Genomic DNA, 13331 nt, shown 5'->3' with positions numbered 1-13331 from the left:
ACATCAGTGATAACACAAGATAGAGGCATTCTTTCCTCTGTAAGTCAGGGTCTGTTTGATGAACACGTGTCATTCTTTCTTGAATTGGCAGTGTGGCCTTAGCCAGGGCCTAGTTATCCATTAAGCATAGGACCTCGGGTCCATGATACTCTTAGGAGTTCATGAAAGTGCTTTAATTTCTTTTAAAATGAGAAAATATACCAGTTTGTTATATTTTAATTATACAAAAACAGTTGAAAAATACATTTTTTCCTATTTATTGATGGAAGAAGGGGTCCACAGTATGCCAAGGGTCCCTGAATGTCATAGTGCTGCCCAGTTTTTAGATGCTGGAAATAGTTCCCGTTGTTGAAGATCTTTATTTAACTGCAGCTTGGGGGCCCTTTTAAAAATGAATCTTCATTGAAACTATTAGCATTCAGCCTCAGAAGTTTTCACTGCAAATATTAAATATGAAAGAATATGAAATAGTTCAAACTCTTGTCTAACATGACTTCTTCCTTTAAATTTTTTTTTAAATTTTCAAAGATTTTTTACTTTGTTTTCTAAGATAAAAACTGTTACACTAAATGGTTCTCTGTGTACCATTAACTTTCTGCCCTCAATATTTGACAGAGAAGTTTCTGATCACAGTCTATATTTTTTAGTTAAAAGTGATTAATGAGCCATTTCCTAACTGCAGCAGTTTCATCTATAAATTTCTTTTCCCCAGTTTGTTTTGAAAAATTTGACATTTTAATCTGAAAATACATTGAGTACCAAATAGATCAAATATTATTTTCCATAGTCACTCTCTTTTTCAAGTGAGTATGAGGGAGCTGGGAAATTTAGATATTCAAGCTGAGGGACTTTTGTTCATTTTTTGAATCAGTCGAGGTTAAACTTACAGTCCTACTTCTCTTAAGTCTCTTAACTCCTCTGCAGAATGCTTTAGCACTGTGTGTTATAACTTTTTCATATATGCTTCCATATCTCCTCTACAGTTTTCTTTGCATGGGTGGAAGAGTGTAAACATTAATACTTCTCAGCAGTATTCCTGGTTCTCTCCCGTGTATACTTGAGGTGGGGGCATTGTGGCCATTAACCTTGTTTTGGCCAGTAAAATGTGGGCAGAAGTGTCAGGGTGGAAGCATTTAGCTATCATTGTGAGAGTCTCCAGAATATTCCTCTTGCCATCAAAATTGGGGAATCACATGTTGATATTTAAGTGCCATAAACAGGCTGGAATGCTGAGTCAGAGCAGGGAGAGTTTGTTGCCTGGACACTCAGATGACTTTTCTGAGATGGTAAGCTTTTGTTGTGTTAAACCACCGATATCCTGAAGTTGTTCACTACTATAGCATAGATCAATTTATCCTAAGTTAACTAGTTACCATTTAATTAGTTACTGTTACCTATACTATCACATCTGTAATCCTTAATATATAAATAATTATCAGATTTCCCTGGTGACTTAGATGGTAAAGAACCCACCTGCAATGGAAGAGACCTGGGTTCGATCCCTGGGTTGGGAAGATCTCCTGGAGAAGGGAATGGCTATCCACTGCAGTATTCTTGCCTGGGAAATCCCATGGACAGAGGTGCATGGAGGGCTACTGTTCATGGGGTCACAAAAGAGTCAGACATGACTGAGTGACTAACACTTTTTGGACATCTTTCATGGGTCAGATGGTAAAGAAACTAGTTACCATTATCTATACCATCATACCTACAATCCTTAATATAGAAATAATTATTAACATGCTCTTTTATTACTTGCAACCTCAAACCCTTCAATCTTGCTATTACCAGGTACTTTAATTCCTAGTCATAAATCACTGATTTTGGAACCTATGTATTTAAAAATGATATATGACTGTAGTATTATGCTTTGAAAAGAATAATTTTCCAAAGCAAAGTAGTATTAGCATGTCAGAGAAAGGAACAGTGCTATATAAGGCTAACAATTGGGCTGGTGCTGCTAAGTCGCTTCAGTCGTATCCGACTCTGTGCGACCCCATAGACAGCAGCCCACCAGGCTCCCCTGTCCCTGGAATTCTCCAGGCAGGAACACTGGAGTGGGTTGCCATTTCCTTCTCCAATGCATGAAAGTGAAAGTGAAGTCACTCAGTTGTGTCCAACTCTGCGACCCCATGGACTGCAGCCTACCAGGCTCCTCCGTCCATGGGATTTTCCAGGCAAGAGTACTGGAGTGGAGTGCCATTGCCTTCTCCAACAATTGGGCTAGTACTACATAAATAGATTTTATTTCTTTGCTATCTCTAAGTCATGAAATATATATATCTCCACTAGGGAAATCGTAATTGTTTGATCTCTGACATAAAGTATATATTATTTGTCACCATAGTTTTTTTCTGTCTCCTTTCCACTGCTCTCCCTTCAAAACCAACTCCATCCCATTGTAAGAAGCCACAAATGCTAGGTTCTCTAATGCTCTAATTTGGAAAAATGTAAAAGATGTTCACTAAACCACCAGTAGGAAAAATGAAATGTTTGCACTTTCCTTGGATTTCAATAGTTTATAGTGCTTTATTGACAAAAGCATATGAGATGTATAAATACTGAGGTATGGAATGTTTTGAGCCCATTTACAAAATGAAGAGCTTCTGGCCACAGTTTTCTTCTTCTGGACTGTAAACAAAAAGCAAATTAAACAGCTTTTAATAAGAAACTTGTCAAATATAAGCTAATATGTTTCTCTAACCTCAGATAAATCTTGTAGGAACTTGCAAGACACAGAAAAACATACATAGAAGACCACAAACTTCTTTTCTGCCTTTGGGAAGATGGGTGCCTAAATTAGTCTGTAATTTTTGTTCCTGACAGCTTTTATTTTATAGTTCTTTGCTTGCATAATCAGATTGCAGGAGCAAACCCAATTCTATCACCTTCCAAACTGAATAGCTTGCAGTTTCATTTGCCTCAGAAGTTACTGTTTAGTCTTGGGAACAGCTGGTCTCATTCAGTTGTTTTTTTGTTTGTTTGTTTTTTTTAATTTTTGTGTTGACTATTGTGTTTTAATTTTTTTAATTAGAAAAGAAAATTTCATGGGCAGAAGAGCCTGGCAGGCTACAGTTCATGGGGTCACAAAGAGCTGAACACGACTGAACGACTAACACACACACACACACACACACACACAACTGCTTTACAGTGTTGTGTTGGTTTTTGCTGTATAATAGCATGAGTCAGCTATAAGTATACATATATCCCCCCTATCTTGAGCCTCCCTCCTCTCCTGCCCCACCCCTCTAGGTCATCACAGCACACCAATCTGAATTCTCTGTGTCATACAGCAGCTTCCCGCTAGCTAGCTATTCTACACATGGTACTGCATATATGTCAACCTACTCTCAATTCATCCCACCCTTTCCTTCTCCCACTGTGCCCACAAGTCCACAATTTCTATGATCTTATTCAGTTCTAATGTTAAAAATGAAACAATGAAAATTATCATTTGAGCACCCCTAACTGGGTCTTCCTGTACTACCAGAAGACCCACTTCCTGTCTGCCATTTTTTCACAAATTCCGTGAATGACCCCGGCCTGAAACACTCAGAGCTCAGACTTCCTAAAAGTGAAACCATGTACTTAAAAGCCATGGGCTTTCGATTTGTTTGTAAAATTATTAATTTAGTGAAGAGGTTAGCCTTGAGAGGAGAGAGGTTATTAAAAACTATTTTGTTTTTCTTTGTGAATTGTTACTGTTCTTAACCTAGGGAGAAAAGACAGCCATAGCAAAAGAATAATAGGGAAAAGGGCAAGGACAAGGTCTGAGACAGGAAATGGGGATATTTTCAGTTTTCTACTATCAGCTTGATATCTGTTCCCATTCAAAATATCTAAAACATGAAATAATTTCCTTGGAATAGAAACTTTATGTGTAGGTGAATTTATTGTTCAGTAATATTTGTTTAGAATTTCTATAATTAGAGTCCCACCTTCATAAAAGAGAACATCCTAATTTATTCATTCACTCAGTAGACTTTTCTTTTACAGGAACAATATATGAGTTATCTCCTTAGGTATATCCATACCATTGTGGCATTTACACATTTTGTTATTACTCTTCTATACCTTTCCGTAGTTTTAAATTTTTTATTGATGTACAGTTGACTTAGAGTATTGCATTAATTTTTGGTATACACCAAAGTGATTCAGTTATACATATATATATGTTCATTTTCAGATTCTTTTGGTTTATGATAGGATATTGAACATAGTTAGTTCCCTGTGGTATAGAGTAGGATTTTATTGTTTATCTATTTTACATACAGTAGTGTGTATCAGCTAATCCTGAACTAATTTATCCCTCTCTCACCTCCTTTCCTCTTTGATAACCATAACATTGTTTTGTGTGTTTGTGAGTCTGTTTCTGTTTTGTAAATAAGTTTACTTGTATTGTACTTTAGATTCCACATGTAAGTGATAGCATATGATATTTGTCATTCTCCAACTTCACTTAGTGTGATAATCTCTGGCTCCTCCATGTTGCTGCAAATGGCATTACTCCATTCTTTTTTATAGCTGAATAATATTCCACGGTACATATGTACCACATCTTTTTGAAAAGTTTTAATTTTGTATTGGAACATAGCTGGTCCTACCACTTCATGGAAACTAGATGGGGGAAATTTTGAAACTGTCAGATTTCATTTTGGGGGGCTCCCAAATCAATGCAGATGGTGACTGCATCCATGAAACTAAAAGACATTTGCTCCTTGGAAGAATAGCTATGTCAAACCTAGAGAGTGTTTTAAAAAGCAGAGGCATCACTTTGCCGACAAAGGTCCATATAGTCAAAGCTATGGTTTTTCCAGTAACGTTTGGATGTGAGAGTTTGACCATAAAGAAGGCTGAGCGCCAAAGAATTGATGCTTTCAAACTGTGGTGTTGGAGAAGACTCTTGAGAGTCCCTTGGACTGCAAGAAGATCAAAGCAGTCCATCCTAAAGGAAATCAATCCTGAATATTCGTTGGAAGGACTGATGTTGAAGCTGAAGCTCCAATACTTTGGCCTCCTGATGCAAAGAGGTGACTCATTGGAAAAGACCTTGATGCTGGGGAAAATTGAGGGCAAGAGGAGAAGTGGGGGACAGAGGAAAAGATGATTAGATGATATCACTGATTCAATGGACATGAGTTTGAACAAACTCAGGGAGATGGTGAAGGACAGAGAAGCCTGATGTGCTATAGTTCATGGGCTTGCAAAGAGTCAGACACAACTTAGCAAGTGAACAACAACAACAACATAGCTGATTAACAATGTTGTGATAGTTTTGGGTGGATAGGTACCACATCTTCTTTATCCATTCATCTGTCAAGGGACATTTAGGTTGGTTCCATGTCTTGGTTATTCATACCTTCCCATGTTTGAATGAATCTATTGTGGAGACATTAACAACATTTAAGTAAAGATATCCCTTCACTGTTTCTTGGCTCCCAATCCTCACACACTCAGTCTCTCCCTCTCTCCTTTCTCAATACACACATCTACCTGCACATATTCAACACTATTTTTAAGGTATTGTGCCTTGTTAATGAGTGTTACTTACAAATCTTGTATGGATAGATATTCTGAGATGCACTATTAAAGTTTGGAGATATTTGTCACTTTCTGTAGAGAAGACCACCTTTTTGAGTTTCTTTCTATCTGTAAATTGCTCCTGCAATTCCCTTTAAGTTCAGAAAAGTTACAGGATGGTGAAATCGGTGTTCTAATTTGGAGTGTTGTGTATACACACAACTCTATCCTTGAATATGAGCAGGTGTCCAGTTGGAGTGATTCTGAAGCTTTCAAGACAGTCTCCTTGTTCTTTTCACTTCGTTACTTCTCTTTGTGAGATCAGTTCTGTTCAGTTGCTCAGTTATGTCCAACTCTTTGTGACCCCATGGACTTCAGCACACCAGGCTTCCCCGTCCGTCACCAATTTCCAGAGCTTGCTCAAACTCATGTCCATCTAGTCGGTGATACCATCCAACCATATCATCCTGTCATCCCCTTCTCCTCCTGCCTTCAGTGTTTCCCAGTATCAGGTCTTTTCCAGTGAGTCAGTTCTTTGCATCAGGTGGCCAAAGTATTGGAATGGAGCTTCAGCTTCAGCATCAGTCCTTCCAATGAATATTCAGGACTGATTTCCTTTAGGATGGACTGGTTTGATCTCCTTGCAGTCCAAGGGACTCTCAAGAGTCTTCTCCTTGGATATGTTTACATAATTTGTTAAGCTAGATACATGGATACTGGTTTATTAAACTTACTACTTGCTTGGCTTACACCTGAGCCATTGCCCAGAGATGCCAGGTGTGGACTCTTCATCAAAAAGAAGGAATGATATACCTAAAGCTGCACCTCAGCCATGCTGCTTACTGCAAGTCTACTTCCGCATCACTGCCTCAAAGGGACGCATGAGCCCCAAAGTTCTTTTCTTTCTTAAGCATGTTCCCAGGAAATGCACAAGCATAGTATCAGAAAGTTTATACGACATAATTTTGCCTCTTTTTTGAAAGTATGCTTTCTCTTTCACATTGCTTTTCCTTTTCTTTGTGTTTTCAGCTACATCAATCTTTCTTGGCATAGGATTGTATAAATCACACTAGAATCTACTTTTGAGTGGTGGACTTTGAAACATAGTCAAGTTGTACTTAAAAATTAAGTAAAGAATTAAGGTTTTTTATATTCTTCATCCAGGGTATATTGAATACTAACTAAATGGAAGAAAAATGCCTTTGAATTCTGGTGTCACCACCTACCTTTTATTGTTTTTTTTTTCTTTTTTTTTAAAATATAAATTTATTTATTTTAATTGGAGGTGAATTACTTTACAATATTGTATTGGTTTTGCCATACATTGTTTAAATAATGTATACTTTCCATCTAAAAGACAACTGTGCCTTTGACTCTTTATCAATGTTTACAAATACACACAAAAAATGGAGAGTCCTTTGTTATAAAATACCTTTGAATATGAAGCTTTTAAGGGTTTAGGCAGATTTCAAATATTCCTTGAAATCCTTTCTTTTCCCTTTCTAGGTTATTCCCATGCTGCAGGAATTTATAACCAACAGATTGGGGCGTGCATTCATTGAACCACCCCCATTTGATCTATCCAAGGCATTTGCAGACAGTAACTGCTGCGCACCCCTGATATTCGTGCTCTCTCCTGGAGCAGATCCCATGGCTGCCCTTCTAAAATTTGCTGATGATCAGGTACCTTAAAACTCTATTGTTTTCAGCTGCTTCTATCTGTTTGTGTCAATGAACTGTGGATATTCAGACAGGGCATTCTCCTCTACTGCTCCCATAACTCAAGGACTCTTCCACTGTGGCATTCAGATGGTAATTGCTCTAGAAATAGACCAGGGAGTCACAGACACCATCTCCCAAAAGTGTAGATGAATAAGGATGTAGGAGACGTGAATTCCAGGCAAACATTCCCACAGATTTCCTTAAATGAACTTGAATGGAAATTAGAAGCTAATAGGTATTTTTACCTGAACTTTATGCAGTAACCAAATTAGTGAAGATATAATTATTCAAAGATCTGGAGGAGACTGGGGTAAGTTCACTGCTTTATTCATAGTTTTCAGCTTTGAATTTTAGGAGTTGCTTCATGATAGCAGGGCTTGTTCATCTCCTCATATTGAAAGTCTGTTTAGCTTTTTCCTGCCTATTGTCTCAACAGTCAAAGACCCTACAGGATGTTTCATTTATTGCCATGACTGTTTCCTTCATGAACTGGCTTGTGTTGTATCTTGTTTATTGGCTTCTTAATCGGGAAAAGTTTTCTAGAGCTGTGTGTGCTTGGGAGCTCTGAGGGATGCAACATGATTAAATTTTGTATTTAATGTATTTAATATGAACATTTCCTGTGATGATAATATTGATTCTTCTTCAAAATTTGATTTTAAATGACATCTTCACTATCCTCATACAGGGATATGGAGGAGCAAAACTTAGTTCTTTATCTCTTGGTCAAGGCCAAGGGCCCATAGCAATGAAGATGTTAGAAAAAGCTGTCAAAGAAGGCACATGGGTTGTTCTTCAGAATTGTCACCTTGCCACCTCTTGGATGCCAACCCTCGAAAAAGTTTGCGAGGTAAAAATGCAAGATTATTTTGATGAGACGGTAGTCCCCCAGTGTAATTAGTGATGCATATATCATCTAAGTAACTCCCCTCCTTTCCTGTGATTTGCGGGTGGCAGGTTTAGTGGCCTGGCTGGATTTTAGGGGAGGTGGGCTCAAGTTAGGAGCGGGAGGACAGCCCATGGCCAGGCCTTGCCTAATTCCTCCTACTAAGGGCGAGTTCTCATCCCACAGGTCAGAAATATCCTTGATCCAGAGGCACAGCCTCAAAGATAAGAATAAACCACAGGGTAAATAGAAAGCAATTTACTTTTTAGAGCAGTGGACCAAAAACAATGAAAAAAGCTTTTCAGGGGAAATTCATGTGGCCCGTCTAAACTGGAAGGCTACAGGATGTAACTTTTCTGAAATTCACTTCTCCCCCACACAGCCTGTCATTCTGCCACAAAGGCTGAATCTGAAACCAGAAGAGCACTCCTCCCACACACCTGTTGTAGTGGGTCATGGTACTTCCCTATCTTTGTGGTCAGAGATTCCAGAAAGAAAACCCCATGTAGCTCAGCTGACTAAACAGAAAACCTGGCACTTGGTTTCAACAGAGAAAAATGTGTCCAAATAATTACCCATGACTCTAGCCCTCTCCTCACTTACAGTCCTTCAGGCTACTAAACTGATAGAACTTGCGTTATCCAGACATCCACCTGACACTAACGCAGACTGTGGTGTTCTTTATGCCACTTGTCACCGTTTTGCTTTGTCTATCTCCCACTAGAATGTAAGCATGCACTGTTTTTGTTCCCTGGTTTACCTCTAGCACCTTGAATAATGCCTGGCTCATGGGACATAATCAGGGAATCATTACTGAACTTGTGAATGAATAATGCTTCACTGCTTAGAGCCTTTCCATGGCTTTCCATTTGTGAAGACAATGTTCATGCCCCCATCATGGTTTCTTCATCTGAGCACTGCCTGCTTCTCAGGCATTTCTGTCTTGACTTCTGTGCTCCAGCCACTTGGCCTTTTTTTCACTTTCACTGGGAGAACATGCTTTCTCGAGAATGTACGCCTCCATAATAAATCTTATTTCTATCTGAAAAACTTTAGTATTTTTTGCCTTGCTAACATCTTCTCATGCTTTGGGCCTTATATTAGAGGCTTTATGTTTGTGCCTGTATCCTCACAGTTCCTCTGTCTCTAGGCTGTTCTCTTGGCCTGTCAAATCGTATCATATACCCATTAGAGAGTCAATCCAAGAGACAAGACCTGCCTCCAATGAATAGTGAAATTGACCCAGAGTCCTATGAGTCATGCTACCTAAGTCACCAGGCATAAGCCAGTCAGTAGGAGAAAAGGATGGCACCTTCACTGTTCATTAAAAATATATGTCCCTAAGCATCCTTCCAATCTCCCCACCCACCCCTTCACCACATGAATGCTCAAAAAAAATTTTTACTGATAAAGATTTGCAATTCAAAAAGCACGGATATGACTGACATGGATAGTTGGGAGGAGTTAGTGGAACAGGAGAGAGGGCAAGCCTGGTGATATTATTCCAAGGCCTGATACTGCCTTCACAACAGTCATGAGTGTTCTGTCATCCTCTATCCTCCTAGCAGGCCTTACTATCCCCATAAACAAGTATCGCTAATAATGGTATGGTTTAGCGCTTCAGGATACACCAGCTCTTCTTGCCTTTCAAACCTCCCTCTTTTTGTTCATCCCTACTTGGCTTAATATTGATTTATTTGAGTGTGTGGCTTATTCTTACAGCTTGGCTACAGCAAAAAGACATCATTCTTAATATGGCTCTGGGGCAGAGAAGTATTTCTATAAATATTTCAGCAACAGCAGTGAAGACACAAGATTTTTTGGAGTGTCTTAGTCTTTGTCATGGCCAACTCTGATTTATGTAATGCCTTTGTAAACATTATGGTCATGTGTTTTAATTGTATCAGGGAGAGTGGCAACCCTCTGGGCCTTCCCAGTGAAATATGTCCTTCCAGTGGCAGTATTAGATTTTAAGGCTTTTGCCTTCAATTGCAGCAGTAAGCCCTATTTTGTACAACTGTTTCCTCTCACTTCTGGCCCTCATGATCCAGAGATTTTCCTTCCATTTTATGTATCTTATGTATCTGATTTTTTGTTGTTGTTGCAGGAGTTAAGCATAGAAACAACGCATCCAGATTTCCGAATTTGGTTGACAAGTTACCCATCTCCAAATTTCCCCGTGTCTGTGCTGCAGAATGGAGTGAAAATGACCAACGAGGCACCGAAAGGTCTACGGGCTAATATCATTCGCTCCTACCTCATGGACCCGATCTCTGACCCCGAGTTCTTTGGCAGCTGCAAAAAGCCTGTTAGTAATGGCTAAGTCTTGTTACCTCAGCCCCGTAAAGCAACTCAAGTGGTCCCCGGTGGTCCTGGATGTGTGTGCTGAGTAAAACTGCAAATTAAGTAGGCCTCGTGCACTGCGGTGCAGTTGGTTTTGATTACTGATTATTGACTGTACCGAAGTCAATTTTATTAATATTTTATTTTAATCTTACCACTAGGCTCATTCCTGCTCAGCTGATATCTAGTGGGGTATTATTAATTATGCAGCCTTCTATTTAGAAAGTCAGCTGCAAGCCATTCCCCATACAAATCTGCAAGGTTGGAGAATCCTGTTTCAATATATTAGCTGAGCCCTTTGCTATTTGAAGCCATATCTTTAAATTAAAACATAAAAATATTTCCTCCATATAACTATAATGAGAGCCAAAATGATTTTACTCCCTGATTGATGGGACTCATAAGGGTACTTTTTTTTTAGCATCACAAGGCAGGCAGGGAAGCCACCCACTGCTTTCATGATTAGAATTCTATGTGTGAATGTCTGTGACCTAAAATTGTTTCTCAGTGTTTTGCCATAATTAAAAATGGAAGAACTTCTTTTTAAGAGGGTTATGAACCTTGGTAAGTTTTTACCATTAAAAAACCCACACTCTTGATGTTGGAATATGTTTTAAATACACATCAAAAGAAAACATTAAAGAAGTACTTTCATTAAACAAAGTCTGGGGTAATAAAAAAAGGGGAGCCTGTATTTAAAAGTAAGTCAGACCTTAATAGTTCAAGACCTGCTGTATGACAAACTTTTGCATTGATTTGGCCCAGAGAGAGCAAGTTACTCCCAGGTAGGTGATGAGGGCATTTCTGCACATGATAGCTAGACAGAAGCCCTTTTGCAAAATGTCACTCCCTTTCTTCTAGATCCATAGGTCTCTCCAATAGTTGTCACAAACATGAGAAGTCCAGGCATTTATGAACTGAAATTCAAACCAAAAATCTCAAATGCCAAAGCAGCACACCATAGTACATATATTTTAGCTTTTCATTTTGAAATAATTTTAAACTCACAGAAAAGTTGCAAATATAAAAATAATATAAAGAACAGCTCTATGCCCTTTACTTATATTTGCTTCCTGTTAACATGTACCATCTGCAGGAAAGTTAGATATGTCACTGCCCTTTATTCCTAGATAAATATTTCAGTCTTTTTATTTCTTAAGAATAGAGATATTATCTTATCCAATTACAGTTATTATTGTAGTATTATTTTAGCAGGGATACACTATTGTATTTAATCTACCCAAGTTTGTGTTTGTGTCCCAAATTTGTCAGTTGATGAAGTAATGTCCTTTGGAACATTTTTCCCTGATTTACCCGGGGATTGGTTCAGAGTTAGGATCACAGTTAGTTGCCATGTCTTTTTTGTCTCCTTTAATCTGGACCATTACCTCAGCCTTCCTTTGTCTTTGATGGCCCTGACATTTCTGAAGAACTCGTCTCCCTGGATTGTTTTTAATAGAACATGTCTCACTCCTTGAGATTGGTTTTAGGTTACAAGTTCTGAGCCACAGTGCCACTTGGGTGAAGTCATCTTCTCAGAGGCTTGTACTGGGAGGCATGCAATGCCCATTTATCTCTCACTGATGATACTAATTTTGATCCCCCAGACGAAGTATGGTCTGATTTCTTCTCTCCATAATAACTGCTTTGTCCCTTGCGACGAATAATCTGTGAGAAGACACTTTGGACCATGAAGATATCCTCTTCCTCATCAAAATCTACCTAGGACCCGGATTTAATAGCCAGTGATGATTCTTGCTGGACCCACTTATTTCCTCTGGTGATTCCAACTCCAGAACTCCCTCCACATTTGACACTTGACATGCTGTTGTCAGCAGCGGCCCTCCCTTCTATCTCATTTATTTATCTTTTATAGCTGTGAACTCATAAATTCTTTACATCTTTTCCAGTGATTAGTAATTCATTACTATTCTTAAGGTTTTTGCTCAAGTTTTGTCCAGAATTGGTCAGCAGGAGCTGTTTTTGTACTTGTTATAGGTCCCACTGTTTATTACTATTATTTCTCTTTCTGTTATAAGCTGCTCCAGGCTTATCTCTACCCCAGTCTTGGAACCAGCCATTTTTCTGAAGAGCACTGGTTCCTGTTTCATGGAGAATGGTATTAGAGACCAAGATTTGGGTGTTAGACATGTAGCATTTATTGTCTGTAGTTCTGATCCTTTTATTTATTTATTTATTTTCAGTTTAGAAAGTTTCCATTTATTTATTTTACTTTACAATATTGTATTAGTTTTGCCATACATCAACATGAATCCACCACGGGTGTACACGTGTTCCCAATCCTGAACCTCCCTCCTACCTCCCTCCCCATACCATCCCTCTGGGTCATCCCAGTGCACCAGCCCCAAGCATCCTGTATCCTGCATCGAACCTAGACTGGCGATTCGTTTCTTACATGATATTATACATGTTTTAATGCCATTCTCTGAAATCATCCCACCCTCTCCCTCTCCCACAGAGTCCAAAAGACTGTTCTCTACATCTGTGTCTCTTTTGCTGTCTCACATACAGGGTTATCGTTACCATCTTTCTAAATTCCATATATATGCATTAGTATACTGTATTGGTGTTTTTCTTTCTGGCTTACTTCACTCTGTATAATCGGCTCCAGTTTCATCCACCTCATTAGAACTGATTCAAATGTATTCTTTTTGATGGCTGAGTAATACCCCATTGTGTATATATATACCACAGCTTTCTTATCCATTCATCTGCTGATGGACATCTCAGTTGCTTCCATGTCCTGGCTATTATAAACAGTGCTGTGATGAACATTGGGGTACACGTGTCTCTTTCAATTCTGGTTTCCTCAGTGTGTATGCCCAGCAGTGGGATT

General features: G+C 38.8%; 1 protein-coding gene across 3 annotated transcripts in view; it reads left to right on the top strand.

Moving 5' to 3' along the window:
- DNAH7 (dynein axonemal heavy chain 7) overlaps positions 1 to 13331 on the top strand; it is a 266322-nt gene that overhangs the window by 218038 nt on the left and 34953 nt on the right. For all 3 annotated transcript variants that reach the window (XR_006058804.2, XM_042244009.2, XM_004004780.6), the window contains 3 exons: positions 7030 to 7206; positions 7934 to 8095; positions 10239 to 10439. Coding sequence is in view for 2 of the 3 variants with exons in the window: in XM_042244009.2 (XP_042099943.1) it covers positions 7030 to 7206; positions 7934 to 8095; positions 10239 to 10439 (540 nt within the window). In the remaining variant the exon portion in view is untranslated. The remainder of the gene's footprint in view (positions 1 to 7029; positions 7207 to 7933; positions 8096 to 10238; positions 10440 to 13331) is intronic.

This window comes from Ovis aries, chromosome 2, assembly GCF_016772045.2.
Source record: "Ovis aries strain OAR_USU_Benz2616 breed Rambouillet chromosome 2, ARS-UI_Ramb_v3.0, whole genome shotgun sequence".
Classification (NCBI taxonomy): Eukaryota; Metazoa; Chordata; class Mammalia; order Artiodactyla; family Bovidae; genus Ovis; species Ovis aries.
Note: the sequence above shows the minus strand (reverse complement) of the source record. Positions and strands in the feature narration are given on the sequence as shown.